Source organism: Equus caballus, chromosome 11 (assembly GCF_041296265.1).
Source record: "Equus caballus isolate H_3958 breed thoroughbred chromosome 11, TB-T2T, whole genome shotgun sequence".
In the NCBI taxonomy this organism is placed as follows: domain Eukaryota; kingdom Metazoa; phylum Chordata; class Mammalia; order Perissodactyla; family Equidae; genus Equus; species Equus caballus.
In genome coordinates this window covers 44,203,822-44,226,731 of record NC_091694.1, presented here as the reverse complement: position 1 = coordinate 44,226,731, position 22,910 = coordinate 44,203,822, and the positions used below count along the sequence as shown (strand labels likewise).

Below are 22,910 nucleotides of genomic sequence, written 5' to 3'. Positions count from 1 at the left end.
GGATCAGAAAAATTGAGCAAATTTTGATACTTTTTCACTAAAATCCAGACATTTATAAGGTCATGGAATTTTAAAATAAGACGAGACTCTTAAGTCTAATTAATCCATCCTCCTCATTTGCAGATGTGGAATCTAAAACAAAGAGATTAAATGATTTATGTATGGATAGCAGAACCAGCCCCGAACTACACTCAGAAAAAAATCGTAAAAATTTCTCTTATGCTCATATTAGAAATTAGTCAATTGGCATTATACCATACGACTTTTCATGACCTAACATAAAGAAAGTGACGCTTTAAAACATATGTAAAGGATATCAACTCCTTTCATGCTCTCCATAGGGCATAAAGCAGCTAGGGAGGGTGCTTCTCAGGCAAGAGCCCAGACCTACACATGCCCACACCCCCACCATGGGATCAAATCCCTTATTTTCCTACTAGACACACTGTTTTCATTTGTTCGTCTGTCCATTTATTCTGCCTCTACTAAGCCACTCATCTTTCCCTTTTTTATTGTGCCACCTCATGGACACAGAAATAAAGAAACATGTTCAACTTGAATTCAGATGAAGTAATCCTGTGATAACAAATACCAGCAAACATTCATATATAAAAAAAAAATTTCTTTAAGAAGCAAGTATGAAGAACTATGCTCGTCCTATCCCTCAAAATAGTTCTAACAAGAACAAGTATACTTCAACGCCCCTTCTTAGACAAATTGAAGTTCTTTAAAAAATTTAATTTCACACTGGATTTGTGACCCATATCTAAAAATTCAAACAGAAAAACGTCAACATCAACTTCTACTCAATACTGTTTTTCAAATGGCTAATTTTCTAATGTCAAAAAAAAGGTCATAAAACACCTACCATACTTCTATGAAATAGTTTATTTAAAAGAATAATTAGCACCAAAAACAAAAAGTATGAGCAACAAAACAAAAAAGTAGATAAATCTGACTTCATCAAAACTAAAAACTTTTGTGCATCAAAGAACATTATAAGAAAGTTAAAATACAACCTATAGAATGGGAGAAAATATTCACAAATCAGTAATCTGATAAAGGTCTAGAATCCAGACTATATAAAGAACTCTTACAACTCAACAAAAAGACAAAACACCTAACTGAAAATGGACAAAAGACTTGAACAGATATTTCTCCAAAGAAGATATACAAATGGCCAATAAACATACAAAAAGATGCTCAATATCATCAGCCACCAGGGAAATGCAAAATCAAACCCACAATGAGATACTGCTTTTTACCCACCAGCATGTCTATAATAAAAAAAAGGAAAGTAATAAGTGTTGTTGACAATGTGGAGAAACTGGAACCCTCGTACACTGTTGGTGAAAATGTAAAGTGGTACCGTGGAAAACAGCTTGGCAGTTCCTTAAAAAGCTAAACATCAAATTACCCAAAAGAATTAAAATGAGTGACTCGAATAGACATTGTATGCTAATGTTCATAGCAATATTATTTATAATAATAAAAAAGCACAAACAACCCAAATTTCCATCAATGCAGAAATGAATAAACAAATTGTATTATTCACATACAATGGAATATTATTTGGCCATAAAAAGGAATGAAGTACTAATACATGTTACAATATGAATGAACCTTGAAAATATTACGCTAAATGAAAGAACATAGACACAAAAGGTCACATATTGTATAATTTCATTTCTATGAAGTATCCAAAATAGGCAAGTCCACAGACACAGAACACAGACTGGTAGTTATCAGGCCTTGAAGGGAGGTGGGTAATAGGAAGCAACTGCTTAATGGGTAAAGGGTTTCCTTTTGGGGAGATGAAAATGTTTTGGAACTAGAAAGAGATGGTGACCGCACAACACTGTGAATGCACTAAACGTCACTGAATTGTTGACTTTAACATGGTTAATTTTGTTACATGAATTTCACCTTAATAAAAAAATTAGTATCAAAATTTACAAAAACAAATCTTATTTTTCTCTATATTCTTTCAAAATCCTTCTGAATTGTTAAGTTGGCAGCAGAGAAATCCTCTTTTAAATTTCTTTGCCAAGATTTCAAAACCCATTTAAAGATCTTAAGAGGAGAAAACAAAATATGTCATGGAGAGAAACATGTCTGGATGATTGAAGATGTACCCTACCATGCCAAGATCTTGATACCACATGTGTAATTTGTAAATTATTTTCACTGAAATTTAACTAGTGCTAAGTTTTCAGATTTACCCAACGTGACATGCAATGTATTCTGAGAACATTTTTAAAAGCTCAAAATAAAGTATTTTCTATCAGGGCCAGCCCGTGGCTGAGTGGTTAAGTTTGCACGCTCTGCTTTGGGGGCCCAGGGTTTCACAGTTCGGATCCTGGGTGCAGACATGGCACCACTCATCAGGCCATGCTGAGGCGGCATCCCACATGCCACAACTAGAAAGACCCACAACTACAAAATACAACTAGGTATTGGAGGGCTTTGGGGAGAAGAGGAAGAAAAACAAAAAGAAGATTGACAGCAGATGTTAGCTCAGGTGCCAATCTTTAAACAAAAAAAGAACTTTCTATGAAACATGGTATAAAATACATCAAATGTAAAACTAACAAAAAAATTATTTTTCCAATCAGGCTATAACTTCATAATTCCTATTTGGGTCTTGGAGAATCATTCATGATTATCAACTGTAGAAGTATTTTTTTCTACTACTGGCAAGCTGTCAAAGCAATTTTTGGAGAATCTCAATTTATTTCTTAAATCTAGATATCCATAAGTGTGTATTGTTGTTCTAAAATGGCTGGCTAATCTATATGCCATCAATTCTCAACTGTGATACTCCTTTGGATATTCCAACAAATGTTGACACTAAGTTTTTTCCCCACTGCCCCTGGGTCTAACACTTTCACTCTTTTTTTTTAACAGCTTTATTGAGATATAATTCACGTCACACAATTCATCCACTTAAAGTGTATAATTCAATGTTGTTCAGTATATTCACAGGGTTGCACAACCATCACTACTAACTAATTACAAAACATTTTATCACTCCAAGAAAAAACCCATACCCATTAGCAGTCACTCCCCTTTCCCTCTCACCACTATCCACTATAGCCTGAGGCAACCAGTAATCTACATTCTATCTCTATGATTCATCTATTCTGAACACTTTGTAAAAATGTAATCATACAATATATGATTTCTTTTGACTGACTTCTATCACTTTGCACATTTCCAAGGTTTATCTATGATGTAGCATGCATCAGTACCTTCATTCCTTTTCATGGCCAAATAATACTCCATTGCATGGGTATACAACATTTTATTTACAAAATCATCAGTTGATAGATATTTGGACTCTTTATACTTTTTGGTCATTATGAATAATGCTACTGTGAACATTCATGTACAAGTTTATGCACAGACATATGTTTTCAGTTTTCTAGGGTATTGACACTTCCACTCTTATTCACATAACCCTAGTTGGACATTGTGATGATTTCTAATCTTGACCTCTCATCCTATTCCACTGATCAATTCTTGCTGAATTACATGGAGGTGTATAAGCTCAGATATTATATGAGAATGAGGTCATTGTGCTGCAGTTAAATATATAGCAATAGGGACGGCCCCATGGCCAAGTGGTTAAGTTTGCACGCTCTGCTTCGGTGGCCCAGGGTTTCTCCGGTTCAGATCCTGGGCACGGACATGGCACCGCTCATCAAGCCATGCTGAGGTGGTGTCCCACATAGCACAACCAGAGGTACTCACAACTAGAATATACAACTATGTACTGGGGGTCTTTGGGGAGAAGAAAAAAAATGAAGAAGATTGGCAACAGTTGTTAGCTCAGCTGCTAATCTTTAAAAAAAAAAGATATATATATAATATATATATAGCAATAAAAGATAAGAGAATGTCAAAATCTAAACCTACATAAAAGAGTTTATTAAACTAGAAATAGAATGAAACATTTGGATCTGTTAGCGTTTTTATGAATGACAAAGAGGATGTTACCAAATTCCCAGCGAGAAGCATAAATATAAAAATATTTGTGAGGGATAAATATAAAACACTTCAAGAACTAAGTGAGAGAGAGAAAGAGAGGGAGGGAGAGAAAGGGCGAGACAGTGAGGGAGAGAGGGAGGGAGAGGAAGGAGAAGGAAGGATGGATGGAGGGAGGGAGAAAGAGAGCCAGGAGAATAAGTGGGAGGGGAGGTGTCAGTGAGGAAGGGGGAAAACAGCCAGGAAATTGGCTTAAAAAGTAATGAGAAAAGACCTTTATTGTTGTCTGCCATAAAAGCAATAACAGGATATCCATTATAGGATAGCCTAAGACTATAAACAGATAAAATTCCACCAAGATTTTCAATGCTCTCAACAAGAATTAATTAGTGGAATATCAAGTTGTTATTACCTCCATGCAGGTTTGCTGACAGTACAAACGGATAGGCCTTCATCCAGCTCATTACAGCGATAGTTTCTGGTTGGGTAGGATCTGTGATCTGAACGAACTGGTCTGGGAAATTTCGGTTCAGGTCAAAGTTGTTGCTGTTGTTTCTGCCAATTACACTTACTGAATCTCCTGTATGATAAAGGAGTCAGATTTAAGCCACGTTTCACTTATATTTTAATCTAACACCTACTACTTCAGCTATCTTAACTCAGTGCTAAGTGTGAACACATCAGGCTTCACTATGATCAATCACACTACAATTAAAACACACCTTTTTTACATTGTACATTAAAAAATTGTATCTCTTCCAGATCTTTTGAACAGAGAGGTAAAACCATTAACCTTTCATTTCTGCCCTCAGGTCATACTTTGAGAAGAAAAAAATCCAACTGTACAAATTATATTAAAGTATTGCTCAATTGTCAATAATCCACATACAATGACATGATCACAACGTTGAATGTGTGTGAGTGATCAGAGGGGGACTCTATTGTACCCGTATACAGGTCACTAAAACACCACAAGGAAACAGACCAAACGAAAAGAAGAAAATTGTGGTATGCTTACATTAAAGTGATCACAAAAAGGTAAAGTTAGCCAAGATCATAGTTGAAAGTTTAACCTGATGGAGGAGCAAGGGTTCAACTTAAGCCTATTCCACTTTAATAAGGGATGGGAACACTATTATTGTCAGTATAATGAGAAAAAATTGCAAGTGAATGAAGAAAACTTGAGGGCTCACTTGTAAGTAGCTCCACCTTTCAGAGAGGTCTCAAGGGAGGAATGTGGGAGGGATTTGTGAGGCCGACAAAAAATGAGGTCCTTAGAGAAAGAATTTGAGGATTAACCTGGTCATTCATTAGTTGATTCTGTGTTCAGTCAGTGAGAGTAAATCATGTGGCTGCATATTCATATTGTGGTACCTTTTCTACTCACTGGTATCATTGCCTGGAAGGAACCACAGTTCAGGACAAGACGATTCTCAGTCTCCCAGTGTTCTTTCTGCATAAGGTGACCTGTGTAAGCAAGTTGCTCTCCCAGCCCTTACTACATTGCCCCAGGACAGATGGGCCAGTCCAGAGAGGGCAAAAGAATGGGAAGTCAGTAACTTAGCAGGTTTAGAATAGGTATGGGGAGTAGACCTGGGAGTCACTGGCTTCAAAAGATATTTGGTTTGAGTTTTTACTTATAAGGTTCCCAATACAATAATTTAACAAAAATTACTGTTAAAATGAAACAACTTGGGCCGGCCCGGTGGCACAGCAGTTAAGTTTGCACGTTCCGCTTCGCAGTGGCCCCGGGATCGCTGGTTCAGATCCGAGGTGGGGACATGGCACCGCTTGGCAAAAACCATGCTGTGGTAGGTGTCCCACATATAAAGCAGAGGAAGATGGGCATGGATGTGAGCTCAGAGCCAGTCTTCCTCAGCAAAAAGAGGAGGATTGGCAGTAGTAAGTTCAGGGCTAATCTTCCTCAAAAGAAAAAGACAGAAACAACTTATAAAAATTGTATACTATTTTTAGTAAATAAGAGCCATTACCAATGTGGAGAACTCCATTAAATATAAACTTCATCACATAATTGTTGGATGAACTAGCCTATTTTATAAGAACATAAAAGCTATAACCAATAATAAATTCTAAGAATAAAATATGAAGAAATTCCAGGGAAACAACCAGTTCAAATTTTCCACTATCCCCAAATAACCATGCCATACAATAATCAAAAAAGTTAAGCATTAATAGACAGCTATTCTTTACCTTCCTGGGCCTTTTCATATCCATCAGGATTCATGGATGGCATAAGGTGAATTCTAGTGCTTTGAACCAAATCTGTTACTTCAGGGTCTGTTCCAAAGTTCTTACAAAGGTATTCGATGAGGTTCAGTAGCAATTCTCTTCCAACCACTTCATTTCCATGCATATTTCCAATATACTTAAACTCTGGTTCACCTGAAAGCAAAATAATTACATGGAAGACTTTTTTTCCTTTTCATTTATCATGGACTCTATTTTTTTCCCCAATATACAAAAAGAACCTGAACCAAAAATTTAAGAAAAGATATAAAAAGAAGCAGGAAAAAGCATCTTATAAAGCAGCTTCCTTACTAATATGTATGTCTGAGTAGGCTAAAAGCATATATATATATACTCACACACACACACATACAATATATGCTATATAATATGAAATAAGAATACTATTAGCAGAAAGAATCTAATCTATGCAGTATATTAAATACTGTGCCTCATACGGGTTATCAAATGGATTTTCTTCTTTCTGGCAAAAAACTAGTTACATTTTCTTTGTTCCAGTTATACATAGTATAGGTGACCTTTCTAGATGAAACACAGCAATACAGTACATAGCTCTGAGACACTACTGAAATTATGTGTAAGACTACACCAATTACCTGGTTCATGGACACCTGGATTATCAGATATCTCCATTACATAAAGTTCTCTTGACTCTACTGATTTTCCCAAGGAATAAAGCCGGGTGATGTTAGGATATTCATTGGCAAACCTTCTCAAGAAGATTTCCATATCAGGGAAATGGTGGTGGTGAAAGTCCTTTGGCTGAATTGGCTGGTGGGAGGATTGTGTTCCAGGAGGAATATTAAGTATAGCAACTGTGCTAGCTGTTACTACGTCAGTTGTGTCAGAGATTACTGAAGTCACAGTTGGCCGAAGGGAAAAATTCACCTTTGTGGCTGGTCCTTCTTTCACTATTATATTATTAACAGTCAGTGGCATATACCTGAAAAAAAATATTTGAAAAAGTAGATGGCTTGGAGTTAAATTAAAAGATAAAATGCTGTAACAAGATAAAAGCACAATAGCCTTTTCATACTCTTGCACTTATCAGTCTATCAAAACTCAAACTACATGAAGATAAATGTGTAAATTCAAGACTTTCAGGATATTATCTCACAGAGAATTCCAGATGAAGTCTTTAAAGAACTATTTCTCCTATCATTTTCTCAGTCTCCACACATTAAAATGCTTGCAAAAAATTACATTCAATGGAGAGAATACGATGAAAGATGGAGGTCACTAATCAATTCTAACCATTGCTGTAATACTCAAAGAAGGGATAAATAATCCAATTCTTTGCAGTGCCTTATCAAACTGACATTCAAACTACCTTCCCAAATAGGAAAGTTCAAAATCAAATTAAAGGTTATCAATTAAATCTTTATCAAAGTGAGCTTCCAGAAAGGTTTCCACGCGAAGTGGGAAACCATTCAGTTTATACATATTAGAAAACTGATGATAAGACAGCTCTTCAAAATGTCTTTTACAGGGGCTGGCACCTTGGCCAAGTGGTTAAGCTCGCAGAGGTACGCTTCAGCGGCCCGGGGTTTCACTGGTTCAAGTCCTGGAGGCGGACATGACACCGCTCATCAGGCCACGCTGAGGCGGCATTCCACACGCCACAGCTAGAAGGACCCACAACTAAAAATACAAAACTATGTACCGGGGGGCTTTGGGAGAAAAAGGAAAAATAAAAGCTTTAAAAAAAAAATGTCTTCCTCAGAGTTTCTTCTACTCTGGTATTCAATTAGCCTTGAGGCAATGCTTTACACAGCTGACTGTCTTTTCAAGCGTTTAAAACTGTCCTTCCTCTCAATTTTACAATTATGCTTCATATCCAGTTTTACTGTCAGACTATGCGACAAAAGACTCCACAATGGAATTTCCTCTTATAAAAGGGGAAAAAAAATCAGAAAATAAGGAAAAATAAAAGCCAGATATAGTAAATAACATTTCCTAGACTATATTTCTGTCTTAACAGAGGCTTTATATTTTAAGAGTCTAGTTTAAATTCTTACCCAGTCAAAGCTGCTGTAATGTTATAAGTTCCAGGAAGAAGTAATCTATGGAAATCACCAAATCTGCCTGTTGTGATATTATGATTAATGCCAGCCACTGAGATGGTTGCATTCTCCAAGCCAGATCCCGTTACTAAATCTTTAACAAATCCTTTAACTCCAATGTGGACCTAAAGAAACAAGAATCAAAGGAGACTGCTCAGAGACCATTGCTTTGAAAGGCAAGAGAGCATAAGTTCTCCCCATTGATGCCAGAATTTCTAAAAAATAAGGTTATTCCTCTTCTCTCTGAAACATTTTTCAATCCCTCCAAGTTAAAATAAAATACAGACAAAAATATTAAGTCCTTAAACTTAAGTCATGCGTGTCTGAAACCTAGGCTAGTGCTTTTGAAATTCCCTCTCCTCAAAGCCAGACTTCTAATGTTCTCAACAACATATAAGGAATAATTTTGGATATATCCAATAGTATATTAGCCTGTCTGATGTTTAAATTAAACTTATGTCCACGGTTCAAATAGTGGTAAAGGCTCTCTAGCAAATATGATCACATGACATTGTAAGAACCTGGTAGTACAAATTTAGATAATTATTTCAGTTTATAAGTGTTCTAAGACAGTCAAAGGGAGCCCTCCAGAGGAAAAGAGCTAGTGGGAGGGCAAGGCAGGCACACCTAGAATATGTTCTAATAGATTCTGTTATAATAATTTGTAAAGATAATCTACAACCTTAAATAACAAAAACAGATAAGTAAAGGGTATCTAGTATAGATTGCTATTCATATGCATCTGAAATTCCCATATTTAATCCACTATTTCCATGCCCCAACCTTCCAGTCAGCAAGTTTTACCTTTTCAATCAACGTGATCAATGACTCACGATTGTTCTCCCATTCTTGTCGAAGCTGTGAGGCAGGTGGGTACTTGCAACAAGACAGTTCTAATGTGATCTCAAAACAGTTGGCCCATACATAATTGTAATCTTGCATACCACCTGTAACATGAAGGAAAAAATAAGCTTATTCTCAAAAAGACCAAAGAAATTAAATCAGCTATCTCTGCATGTATACATTTTGTTTTCATTAAATTGTTTGAAATTGGAGAAGTTTCTTGAATTATAGAGGAGACTATGAAGGGAAGTTAAAGGAATATACATTGAAAAGGAACACACATAAAGGAAATATATTTGATAGGATGAACAGTTATGAAGAGCATGAATACATCAGTTAATAACATTAGCAATCACGATAACAGCTCTACATTTGAGTGTTTACCATACGCCAGATCTCTTCTACAAGCTTTATGCATATTAACACTTCCTCTTTGTAAAAAGTGTATGAAGTAGATGTTGCTACTTCACCCATTTTACAGATGTGAGAAGTGAGGCACAGAGAGGTTAAGATTTTTGACAGAATGAGCATGAAGGGTACACAGGATCTTAAAGTTGTGAAGGATATTCATGCCAAAGCATTATTAAATGCCTACTATTCTAACTGTCTTCCCCTTTATCAAGAAGGTGGCAAGAGAAAAAAGAAAGACTGTATCTAGGGCCATACAGCTACACAAATCAGGGGAAAAAAATAAAAGACACAACAAAACTCTTTGAAAATGTGTTTAATAGAAGAGGGAAGAAAAAGAGATATAAGTATCCATAGTCAACCACCTTTACCACTTCCACATCTATTTAAGTCCACACACTCATTCTGTAGAAAGCCTACTATCTTATCATTCCTGTCACTTGATTTTTTTTTTAATTCTTTTTTTTTTTTTTTGAGGAAGATTAGCCCTGAGCTAATTGCTGCCAATCCTCCTCTTTTTGCTGAGGAAGACTGGCCCTGAGCTAACATCCATGCCCGTCGTCCTCTTTTTTATGTGGGACACCTGCCACAGCATGGCTTCACAAATAGTGCATAGGTCCACACCCGAGATCAGAACCAGTGAGCCCCGGGCCGCCAAAGTGGAATGTGCAAACTTAACTGCTGCACCACCAAGCCAGCCCTTTGAGTTTTTTGTAACGGACTTTATTTTTCAGGTTCACAGCAAAATTGAGTAGAAGGAACAGAAATTTCCCATATAGTCCCTGCCCCGACACATGCACAGCTTCACCCTTATCACTATCCCCCACCAAGTATGGCACATTTATTACAAGTGATGAACCTACATGGATACACCATTACCACCCAAAGTCCATAGTTTACATTAGGGTTCACTCCTAGTGTTGAACAATCTATGGGTTTTGACAAATGTATAATGGCATTTTTCCACCACTATAGTATCATGCAGAGTAGTTTCACCGCCTTGAAAATCCTCTGTGCTCCACCTATTCACCCCTTCCTCCTCCCTCTTAGCAACCACTGATCTTTTTACTATCTCCATATGATTTTGCCTTTCCCAAAATGACGTATAGTTGGAATCATAGAGTATATTGCCTTTTCAGATTGGTTTCTTTCATTTAGTAATAGGTATTTAAGGTTGCTTCACTTTTTTTCATGGCTTGATAACTCATTTCTTTTTAGCGCCAAATAATATGCCATTGTCTGGATGTACCACAGTTTATTCATCCATTTACCTTCTGAAGGACATCTTGGTTGCTTCCAAGTTCTGGCAATTACGAATAAAGCTGCTATAAATATTTGCGTGCAGGTTTTTGTGTTTTGAAAACATAAGTTTTCAACTCCTTTGCGTAATACCAAGGAGCTCAACTGCTAGATTGTATAGTAAGAATACGTTTAGGTTTGTAAGAAGCCACCACACTGTCTTCCAAAGTGGCTGTACCATTTTGCATTCCCACCAACAATGATGAGTTCCTGTTGCTCCACATCCAGCATTTGCTGTTGTCAGTGCTCCAGATTTTGGCCATTCTGATAGGTGTGTAGTGGTAACTTGTCGTTTGAATTTGTATTTCCCTGATGACATATGATGTGAAACATCCTTTCATTTTTGTCATCTGTATATCTTCTTCGGTGAGGTGCCTGTTTAGGTCTCTGGCCCATTTTTTAATCAAGTTTTGTTTTCTTATTTAAGAATTCTTTGTATATTTTGGATAACAGTCCTTTATCAGATGTGATTTCCTTCTTTTTTGGGCTGAATAATATTCCATTGTATGTATATACTGCATTTTCTTTATTCATCTGTCAGTGGGCATTTGGGTTGCTTCTCGGCAATTGTGAATGCAGCTGCAGTGGACAATAATACTGCATGGATGTGCAAATATCTTTTTAAGATGCCATTTTCAATTCTTTTGCATACATACCCAAATGGGATTGCTGAATCATATGGTAGCTCTATTTTTAACTTTCTGAGGCAGCTCCATACTGTTTTCCATAGTGGCTGCACTATTTATATTCCCACCATCTATGCAAAAGGTTCCAAATTCTCCACATTCTCACCAACACTTGCTATTCTGTTTTTTTGATAGTGGCCATCTTAAGGAGCATGAGGTGATATCTCACTGTGGTTCTGATTTGCATTTCCCTGACGATTAGTGATATTAAGCATCTTCTCACATGCTTATTGCCCATTTATTTGTATATCTTCTTTGAAGAAATGTCTTTTTAAGTCCTTTGCCCATTTATTACTTGGATATCACAAACTTAACATATCCTCATCTTCCCCAAACCTGCTGTACCTGCAGTTAATGGCACTTCCATCCTTCTAGTTGCTCAGGCCAAAAGGCTTGGAGTCACATTCCATATGCAAAGTATCAGGACATCATGTTAGCTCTAACTTCAAAATATATCCAGAATCCAGAGATTTCTCCTCACCTCTACTGCTGTTGCCCTGGTAAAAGCCACCATCCTTTCTCCACCTGGATTTACGCAATCACTCTTAATGGGCGTCCCTGTTCCTGCCCTTTCCCTTCTATATTCTTTTCTCAACAGAGATGTCAGAGTAATTCTGTTAAAATCTAAGTCAGATATGATTCCTCTTAACAATGACTCCTTATTTCACTCAGACTAAAAGCCAAAGTCTTTTCAGTGGCCTAAAGCCCTACATGACTTGTCCTCCACCAACTCGCTTCCCTCTTTAACCTCCTTTCATCACTGGCTGTGTACCAGCCACACTGGCCTCCTTACTATTCACTGGATACACCAGGTACCTCCTGACTTCGGGTCTTTGCTCTAGCTGTTCTGTTCTCCTGGAATGCTTGTCCCCCAGATATCCCCACCTGACTAACTCCCTCACCTCCAGCTCTCTGCTCCAATTTCAACCTGACAATGAGGCCCACCCTGACCTCCCCATTTAAAGTTGCTACTTACTTCTCATCACTCTCTCAAGCCCATCCCACCAGCACCCACAATTCCTCTCACTCTCTTCTACTTTTGTCTTTTTTCTATAGCACTTAACAATTTACCTATTATGTTTATTTTTTACTGACTGTTTCTTCCTGCTAGATTACAAGCAACAAAAGGGCAGAGATACTTGTTATGCCCTCTGATGGCTATTCTAAGCACTAGAACAGCACCTGGCACATAACAGTCCTTCAATAAATATTTGGTGAAGGAATGAGAGTATGTAGGTTGGGGCAGTAGGAAATCAAGACTTCTGTTTTGAATGTATTAAATTTGAGATGCCCATTGAACATCCATGTGGAGATGTCAAAGAGACTTTGTCTTCCCAGAATATGTGCAGGTTTATAACCACCGCAAACCCAGTAACTTGGTCCTAACCTTTTTTCTTAGAAGGCAAGGTATCCATCTTTTGGCTTTCTCTTATCCTCCAGCATCTTGGCACTCACTTTGGGTCTGGGAGGAAAGCAGTGAGATGCTGATTTTCATTTCCCTACCAAGTCATATTTAGTTATTAAGTGATGTTAGTCATCTTTAGTCATTGATGACCTATGATCATCTTTGTAAACTCTAACTTGTATGTACACATGTGGATATACACATGCTATTCATTATACATGACATTTAATAATCTTTTCCAATTTTTACTACTATATTGGTCACAATACAATGGCCATTGCACGTAAGACATTATACTAAGGTTACAGAGATTTACAAATAAGAGACATACTTTCATTCAGAATTTAGAGTCTTGGTGAGGAAACAGAACACAACACATAACAATAACAATTTCAGAGCAATGCAAGTGTGAGCTAATCTAAGGTTTTTGTGTATGTAAAACCTAATAGCCATATTAAATTGCAAACATGGCCAACTCACACTTTAACTATGCCAGAAGGCAGTGAAGTAGACTACTCACAACACTATAATCACCAGGCTTGAGTCCTAGCATTCTTTTGTCTGTCCCTTATTGTTTTACTTCAACAGCAATTTAAGAATTACTAGCTAAGAGCAACCAGAAAACCAAGTTTACAATAATATTTTAGATTATTATCTAACCAGCTTTTTAGATATGACTTTAATATGACAGTAACTAGTCAGCTCCAATCAATGACATATACAAAAATACCTTCCCAGGGTAGAGGGTAGGGAGGAAGGACAGAAATCTTTTAAAAACAAGATTTAATTCCAAGAGAAAAAACTACATTTAGTGACCTCTCTTCCCAGAGATCACACACTATAAATAGTGACTTTTTTTTTAACACAGAACTCTACGAACAATCCAAAACTAAAGGTCAGATTCATGGAGACAAACCTCTTTTTGTAGGTCCTATGGATTTGAGGAAATATTACAGTGAAGAGTGTACCCAACTGTAACACATCTTTACAGAATTAATATTAGCTTCACAGTGTGGAATCTAGTGAAAATACAGAATATTAATTAAGTCTTGACATACATTCCCCATATTTTCCTTTGATAAGACCCTATTCAACAGAAAGCCATGTAAAATAATACTGGAAATAAAAGGATAACCATGTAAAAACAATACAAAAATCAATACCTTTCCTATATTTCAGCAACAATCAGAAAATATAACAGAAAAAAAGATCCCAGCAACAAAACCCACAACACGTATAGGATTAAATGTAATAAAACGCATAATATAAATCAACATTATAAAATTTTAATGAGGGATGTAGATTTCACGCCTCCAGTTAGGAAGCTTATAAAGATATCAAATTTCCCTGAAATTAACTTACAAATATGCAGAAAAATATATTTTTATTGGAACTAGACAAAATGATCTAGAAGTTGGAAAAATAAATAGATGAGAATATCCAAGAAAACATTAAAAAATAAGAGTGTTGATAGGGACCTGCATTGCCAGATATTAAAAGGTATTATAAAACTGTACTTACTAAAGCAGTGCAATTAAGATGTCAAAATAAACAGACCAATGGAACAAAACGGAAAACACAGTAACAGAAACAAAAACATTTGGAATATGATTAAAGACACATTTAAAACCAATAGGGAAAGAATTAGTAACTGTTACACAGATAACTGGTTACCTATGTGACAAAAAATACAGGTGACTTTACCTCATATATTAAATAAACTCTCTAATCCATACGGAATTTAATATAAAAATGAAACCATAAACAAAACTAGAAGCCCACAAAACTATTTTTTTTACCCTCAGGATGAGGAAAGCCTTTCTAAGTATGACAGCAAACTAGTCTAAAATCATAAAAGGAAAAGAATGATAGATTTAACTACCTAAAAATTGTAAAATATCTGTTGACCAAAAAACTACCTTAAAAATTTTTTTTAAAAGACTAAGAAAATAATATAAAAGATTATAGAACATTCCTGGTAACAATTTAGTAATATGTATACAAAATCTTTAAAATAGGCATGAGCTTAATACAGAAACTCCTTTTCCAGGAATTTATTCTAAGATAATAACTACAAGGATGAGGACTATATTATTTAAATTGAAGGAGAATAAAGCTGAAAACAACTTGAATGTCCAAAAATAGTAAGTCAGTTTAGCAAATTATGATAAAATGGGCTACTATGTCACAATTTAAAGTGTCACACACATTTACTGTCATGATATTTACCACATTAATAAAAAAGGATATAAAATACCATATACAAGATAAATCTTTTTGCATGATACTTTAAATTTTATTCTTCTTTCAAGCATACAGAGTTTCTTAATTCCCTTTTCTCAAGTATGAAGTAACTGATGCAAAACAATTTTGATAATCTCTCTAATCAACATGCTGCTTTATAGCTTTTTTAAAACTCAGGTTTATTGTAGTATAACTTATATAATATAATCTCTTTTAAGTGTACAGTCATATAACCACCACCACAACCAAGATACAGAACACTTGCATCACCCCAGAAAGTTCCCTCCCTCCCACTCCCAGGCCCTGGGCAATTACTAATCTAAGTTCTTTCCCTGTATTTTTGCCTTCTCCAGAATGTCACATAAACGAAATTGTACAGTGGATAGCCTTTTATATCAGGCTTCTTTCATTTAGCATAATGCTTTTGAGATTCATTTGTATTGTTGCACATATACATTCTCCTTTTTCTAACTATCTATTCCATTGTATGGATACAGTACAGTTTGTTTCTCCATTCACCATGTAATGGGTATTTGACTTGTTTTCAGTTTATGGTGATTATGAATAAAGCTGTGCACAGATATTAGTGTGGACATATATTTTCACGTCTTTTGGGTAAACATCTAGGAGTGCACAAGAAATTGTCAAACTGTTTTCCAAAGTGTCTGTACCATTTCACATTCCCACCAGCAATGTACGAATGTTCCAGTTGCTCTGCATCCTCACCTGACAAGATGCTCAAGCAACAGATCAGCCTTTTTAATTTTAAGTATCCTAGTGTGTGTGTAGCTGTATCTTACTGTGGTCTTAATTTGTGTTTCCCTGACAACTAATGATATTGCATATCCTTTCATGTCTTTATTTATCACCTATTTTGGGAGACCTCAGAAGGCAGAGACTATAAGTAAGATTGTAGAGAGGAGGGAGGTCAAGAAAGGGATCCTATAAAGTTTTCTATGAACTCCTGGGCTCAATCCCGGACTGCACAAGAGTAGGTCTGACCCTAAGTGGCATACCAAAAGCACTGAGAACTGAACTACCCAGATCACTGCCCAGGTCTCAGACTGGTCCCTGGGTGGTACAGACACAGGACAGATCTGAACAAGCAGTGCAAAGGCTTTGAAAATTGAACTGACTGTGGAATTACAGCCCACAGAAGGCGAGTCAAAACTTGCAGCTGAACCTAACTAGGTCATTCACTGCTAGAACAAAAAAATTAAAAATTACCATTTCTTACAGGATTTAAACAAGGCTCAGATCTCATAAGATTCAAAATGTCCAGGATATAATCAAAAATTATTTGACATTCAAAGAACCAGGAAAATGTCAACAACTTGCAAGAAATAAATAAGCAATAAACACCAACCCCAAGATGACCCAGATGCTGGAATTATCAGACTTAAAGCAATCAAATTTAAAGCAATTATTATAGCCATGCTCTAAGGAAGCAAGATTAAACACTCTTGAAATAATATAAAAGAAACAGAAGGCATAAAAAAGAACAAACTGGAAATTTCAGAAGTGTAAAATACAATAACCAAAATTTAAAATTTACTGGATGAGTTCAACAGAAGAATGGAAATGACAGGGGAAACAATGAGTTAACTTGAAAATAGATAAGTAGAAATTACCTAATCTGAACAACAGAGAAAAAAAGTTAAAAAAAAAAAAAAAAGAACAGAGTTTTAGGGATGATACTAAAAGGTCTAGCAATCTTGTCATTAGAGTCTCAGAAGAAGAGGGAAAAGATTGCCATGCTGAAAAAAAAATGTTGAAGAAAATAATGGCTGAAAACTTCCCAAATTTGGCAAAAGACATAAACTTACATTTCAAGAAGCTCAGCAAATCCCAAACAGGATAAACTTAAAGAAATTCATGCCTAGACACTTCATAATCAAACCGCTGAAAACCAAAGACAAAGGAAAAAACCTTGAAAGTAATCAGAGAGAAATGACACGCTTATATACGGGAACAACAATTCAAATGACTGTGAATTTCTCATCAGAAAGCCATGAAGGCCAGAAGGCAATGGCACAAAAAGTTAAAAAAAATTTTGTTTTAAAAAAGAATTATCAATCCAGAACACAGAGTTTTATATTCAGTGAAAATATCCTTCAGGAAAAAACAGACATTCTCAGTTAAGGACAACTAAAAGAATTCATCACAAGCAGACCTGCTTTAAAAGAAATGCTAAAGAAAGTTCTTTAGGCAGAAGAGACATGATACCAGAGACAAACTTGGAAGTTCAGGAATGAAAAAAAAAAAAGAAATGGTAAATATCCAGGTATATATAATAAGCTATTTTTCTCCTCTTACATTCTTTAAAATACGTATGACAGTTGAAAACAAAAATTATAACACTGTCTAGTGAGGTTTTCAATGCATATGTGTATAACACATACGACAACTACAACATAAAATGGGGGCGAGAAAGGGTGTGGTGGTAAGATCTGTACATTCCCCTTGAAGTGGTAAAATATTAATTCTAGGTGGAAACGTGAAAAATTAAGTATGTAAATTGTAATTCCTAGGGCAAACAGCCAAACAAACTTTACAAAGAGATATAGTAAAAAAAATACTACTACATAAAATGAAATACTAAACATTCAAACAATCCAATAGAAGGCAGGAAAGAGGAAGCAACGGAATAAAAAACAGACGGACAAACAGAAAACTAATAAAAAAGTAGATCTAAATCCAAACATATCAATAATTGTATTCAATGTAAGTGGTGCAAACACACCAACTAAAAGAAATTGTCAAACAGAGTTAAAAAACAAGACCCAACTATATACTGTCTACAAGAAACTCATAAGAATAAAAAAAGATATACTACACAAACACAAACTAAAAGAAAGATGGAGTGGCTATATCAGTATCAGATAAAGTAGACTTCAGAGCAAGGAAAAGTACAAGGGATAAAGACGGATATTACATAATGATAAAAGGGTTAATTCACCAAGACGACATAACAATCCTAAATGTGGCACCTAACAACAGAACTTCAAAATGCATGAAACAAAAACTGAAAGTACTAAAAGGAAAGACAGACAAAGCCACAGGAATAGCTGTAGACTTCAACATTCCTCTCACTAATCAGCAGAACAAGCAGACAGAAAATCAGCAAAGGATAGAGAAGAATTCAAAAACACCATCAACTAACCAGATCTAAATGACATTTACAATACATCCCACCAACAATGGCAGAATACACATTATTTTCGAGTACACATGGAACATTCACCAAGACAGACTATATCCTGGGTCATAAAACAAACCTAAATCTTAAAAAACGGAAATCATACAAAGTATGTTCTTTGACATGATGGAATCACAAAGAAATCAGTAACAGAAAGTTATCTACAAAATAACCCTCTCTAGATGAAATCTCATAAAAGTAAAGCATATTTCCTCCTCTGAGTCTATTGAACTATTCCCAGAAGGCATTAGTGGGTTGTGATATGTATCTTAATTTGTCTCTTTCTAAATTCAGAGGAGTCAATGTCAGAAGAGTAGCAAACTTTTATTTCTCAAGACAAAAAAGATAAAGATATAACTTTAGAATATCAAAAAGTCTTTAGTCATCAACTTCAAGTTTTAGTTTAGAAATTACTTTTTTTTAAAAAATCCATCTAAAAAACTGGAATCAAATATGGATATTAACTGAGTTATGAATAATTTAAGAATTTTTTGCAAGATGCCACAAATAGGCATTATTTGCCATCTGTGTTAAACTTAACATTTATTTTTCAATACTAAATGTCAAAGACTGTATAATAAGTAATCTTAACTGAGTAACTGGTTCAGATTCGTTGCCTTGCTTTTTTCCTTAACAGAAAACCTACTCATAGAAAGCCAGAGTTCACTGTCACAGGAAATTGCCATTGATCTGGAGATAGGCCTAGTTTTACTGATAGCTGCAGCCACTGCCAGATTCAGTTAATGCATTTGCTTATTTTTTGAAGCCGATATGTCATATAGTTCAACATGGACTAAAGGATGAAATGTCAAATTTTAGAACAGTATCTTTATCCAGTCAAAGAAAAATTTAATTTTGGGAGTGAAACATCCATTATAGGCATACCTCAAAGCAATAAAGCACTTTACTAATAATATAAAGTATCTATTATTTACCCTACTTATTTATTTATTCATTTATTTTAAAGATTTTATTTTTCCTTTTTCTCCCCAAAGCCCCCCGGTACATAGTTGTGTATTTTTAGTTGTGGGTCCTTCTAGTTGTGGCATGTGGGACGCTGCCTCAGCATGGCCTGACAATCAGTGCCATGTCCGCGCCCAGGATCCAAACCGGCGAAACCCTGGGTCACCAAAGCAGGGCAGCGAACTTAACCACTCAGCCACGGGGCTGACCCCATATCCTACTTATTAATAATCATAAATAAGCAAGCCTCTATTATCCATTAGTCTCTCAGGGGGCTATCTGAACCAATGACTTTCAAACTTTTTTATTTAAACTAAAATAATTTTGAAAAATTATGCAACATTTCACACATTTTTAAGTTAGCACCTAAAAGTTTTCATCTTAAGTTTAAATAGTTGCAAACAATGTAATTTCCTGCATAATGTGAATTTTATATTTTTAAATAAAATACATTATTATTTTAGATGTACCCAAATAAATAAAAATACTATAGAGATTTGATTCCTAGAATGATCTATTTAAAACTTGCATCCGGGCAGGCCCTGAGGCCAAGTTCATGCACTCCACTTCTGCAGCCTAGGATTTGCAGGTTCGGATTCCGGGTGCAGACCTACACACCGCTCATCAAGCCATGCTGTGGCAGATCCCACATAGAAGAATTAGAATGACCTACAACTAGGATATACAACAATGTACTGGGGCTTTTGGGGAGAAGGAAAAAAAAGGAGGAAGACTGGCAACAGATGTTAGCACAGGGCAATCGTCCTTACCAAAACAGCAAAAACACCAAAAAAAACCTTGCATGAACCCATTGTTCTTTAACAGTAAGAATTTCACATCTTCCCTTTTTGTCCTTGAACTTTTCTGTCCATTCCACTTCCTCCACACTTTGTTATGTGATGTGATATACTTGTATGCTTGAAAATCTTTCATTGATCATCCTATAATACTTCAATACTTCAATCTATTATATGCTTGTATGTGTATTTAAATTTTTCTTAATTTCCAATTACCTTAATGCCCTAAGTATTAAATTTTTGTCTTCCAGATTGAATTATTACAACAACTACCAGATACAATTTATCAGAAAGACAAAGGTCTATTATAAATTTTTATAAATAATAAACATAATAGGCAATTCTTACTGAAAATATATCTCTTAATAAGAAGTCTGGAGTGATGCTTTTATGATGCCATTAAAGTAATCACCAAATTAGCCCCTTTTTTCCGGTGCCCTGGAAGTTTGTAAAACTGAGTCACATACCATAGTTGGATTCAGATGGTCAGTCAAGCGGGAGAAGATGACATGAGACTGAACCTTGCAGAAAGCATCTTTCTCAAGCAGACCAATTTTAGGAAAGAGTAGGTATGGGAGACCTGGAAGTTTATTTCCTTAAAGTTATCCAAACTAACTGGTCTCTTCCTCCATTCCATATATACCTCAGTTTGAAAACCACCGATTTAGACTATTTCATCTACTCACAAGTAGAACTGACAAAGAAAGACAAAAGGTATAAATTTTGCTTTTAAACCTACCCATCAATCCAGAGTTTTCTACGCTCAGAAGAAAATGAATACAATGTACTATGAAACCTACAATGCTTTCATTCCTTTACCAATATCAAAGAACAAGACAGAAGTCTAACCATTAGGAATCCGCCCAGTACTACAACAAACCGTGATCAATACTAATTGTTAAGGGTGGCTAAATCTCCTGAACAAAGGATCTACTCATACCCATTAAACTCCTTCAATCCATTTGTCTCACAACTAATCTTCATATGCTTTAAAATACTCAACTCATCTTTCTCACGGAACCATTCCCTATTACTGTTTCACTACAGAGAGATCTAGTTTCAAGGAGGCGGGCAGGGGACTTAAATAAACTCAATGCTTCATTCAAAGATGAGGCACTACTCATTCACTCTTATGTCTCAAGCAGAAAGCCAATAGAAAAAAATATAATCAATGCTCCAATGTTAAGACATAAACATAGCAAGTTCTTTTTAACTTGCCTCAGTAGGCCAACTATAAAGTAGCAAACTGTATTATACAAGAACAATATAAATCTTCCACAGGGAAAAAAAAAACCCTGCAATGTATTGTTTTCATCAGAAAAGCATTTTAGAGTATAGGAATATAGACAAGCAATTTCCACTCTATATTTAACTATGGAGCTTACTGTTAATTCTTTAATAAAACCACTTAAAAGGATAGTGAGAAGTTCTCACAACTTTGACTTTTGAGAACAACTTATTTATAGATAAGTGAGTTATTACGTGATAAATTTGCACTCCTTTGGATATTTTTAAAAGCTAATAAGCATGTTCATAAAGAATTTTAAGTGGAACATCTGGGTCAGATAAATGGAAAAAACAGAGGCTGCCCTTGAAAAACAATTCCCCATATTCCTGATCTTTAAATTCAAGTGCACTTTGACCAAATGTTAACTGAACTTGGTCTTTGTATTCTGAGCAACTTATCTTATGAAAATCTATTTCCTTCACCACTCCCACTGAATATATATTTGCTAATGATATGATTCCACAAAGTTAAACTAAATTACACAGTCCTGCATCTGTTTTCAGCTTTGTCTAACTTAGTCAACACTCTCCCTCATACAGCTCTCAAAAGAAATGGCACTTTACTTTTTTAAAAATATTTTCCCATTCTCTATCACTTGAGTTAAATTTTAAAAAGAAAAAAAAAGGTACATCTAATTTTTAGACATCGGATCTAAAAATTTAGAGGCCAAATCCTAAAGTAGGATTTAGGGTTTGGTTCTCAACCTTCATGTAAGTCTATGATCACATTACGAAATACACAACTGCACTGCTCCTAAAGGCCAGATTTTATATTAGGCTGTATTTCACTTTACTAAAGCAAACTCATGACTCACAGAGAAGCAAATACTCTGAGTATTGTTTTACCTTTTTGCTTTCCTTTTACATTAGGCAGCACTTGGATTAAAAGAGAGAGAGAAAAAAAGAAAGAGATCCAATCAGCTCCTTAATGTAGAAGATCAGATAAGATCAAAAGCACTTTACTAATGCATCTTGGACTACGAATAGTCTTCTTAAAACAGGAATAACAGGCTGAGAATTAATATCTGAATTGTCAGCATTCCTTAAAGAAAACATCCCAGTACAACATGCCAGAAGTACATTCACCTTGGAGGTGAAAAAGCACCCATCTGTTCATATGTATATATATATTCCAGTTGAATTTCTGGCTCCAAGAAACTAAATTATGCCAGGAAACAATATCAATTCGATTTTCAAAATCATGTACACTGTCATATGGGTTCCATATGTCTCATAACTCCTAAATCTCTTTATCATCTTGATCTCTCTCCCAAGCTCCAAAGCCTATTTCCCAACCGCCCGTTGGGTACTTGTAACTAGTACATCAAGTACCACCTCCAATTTTCACTCCTCTCCCATCTAAAGAGAACACACACACAAGCTCCTCCAGTTAGTTTTCCCCATTTCCATTATCGTTCTTACTTATCCAGGCTCAAAACCTCAAAGATATATCTTCGTTCT

The 22,910-nt window shown here is 35.6% G+C and overlaps 1 protein-coding gene across 1 annotated transcript in view; it reads right to left on the bottom strand.

Annotated features, from left to right (window-relative positions):
• CPD (carboxypeptidase D) overlaps window positions 1-22,910 on the bottom strand; it is a 65,400-nt gene that overhangs the window by 29,905 nt on the left and 12,585 nt on the right. The window contains exons 3-7 of the mRNA XM_023653175.2: window positions 9,123-9,265; window positions 8,274-8,443; window positions 6,852-7,198; window positions 6,199-6,390; window positions 4,400-4,567 (exon numbers count right to left, since the gene is read on the bottom strand). Of these exons, the coding sequence (XP_023508943.2) occupies window positions 4,400-4,567; window positions 6,199-6,390; window positions 6,852-7,198; window positions 8,274-8,443; window positions 9,123-9,265 (1,020 nt within the window). The remainder of the gene's footprint in view (window positions 1-4,399; window positions 4,568-6,198; window positions 6,391-6,851; window positions 7,199-8,273; window positions 8,444-9,122; window positions 9,266-22,910) is intronic.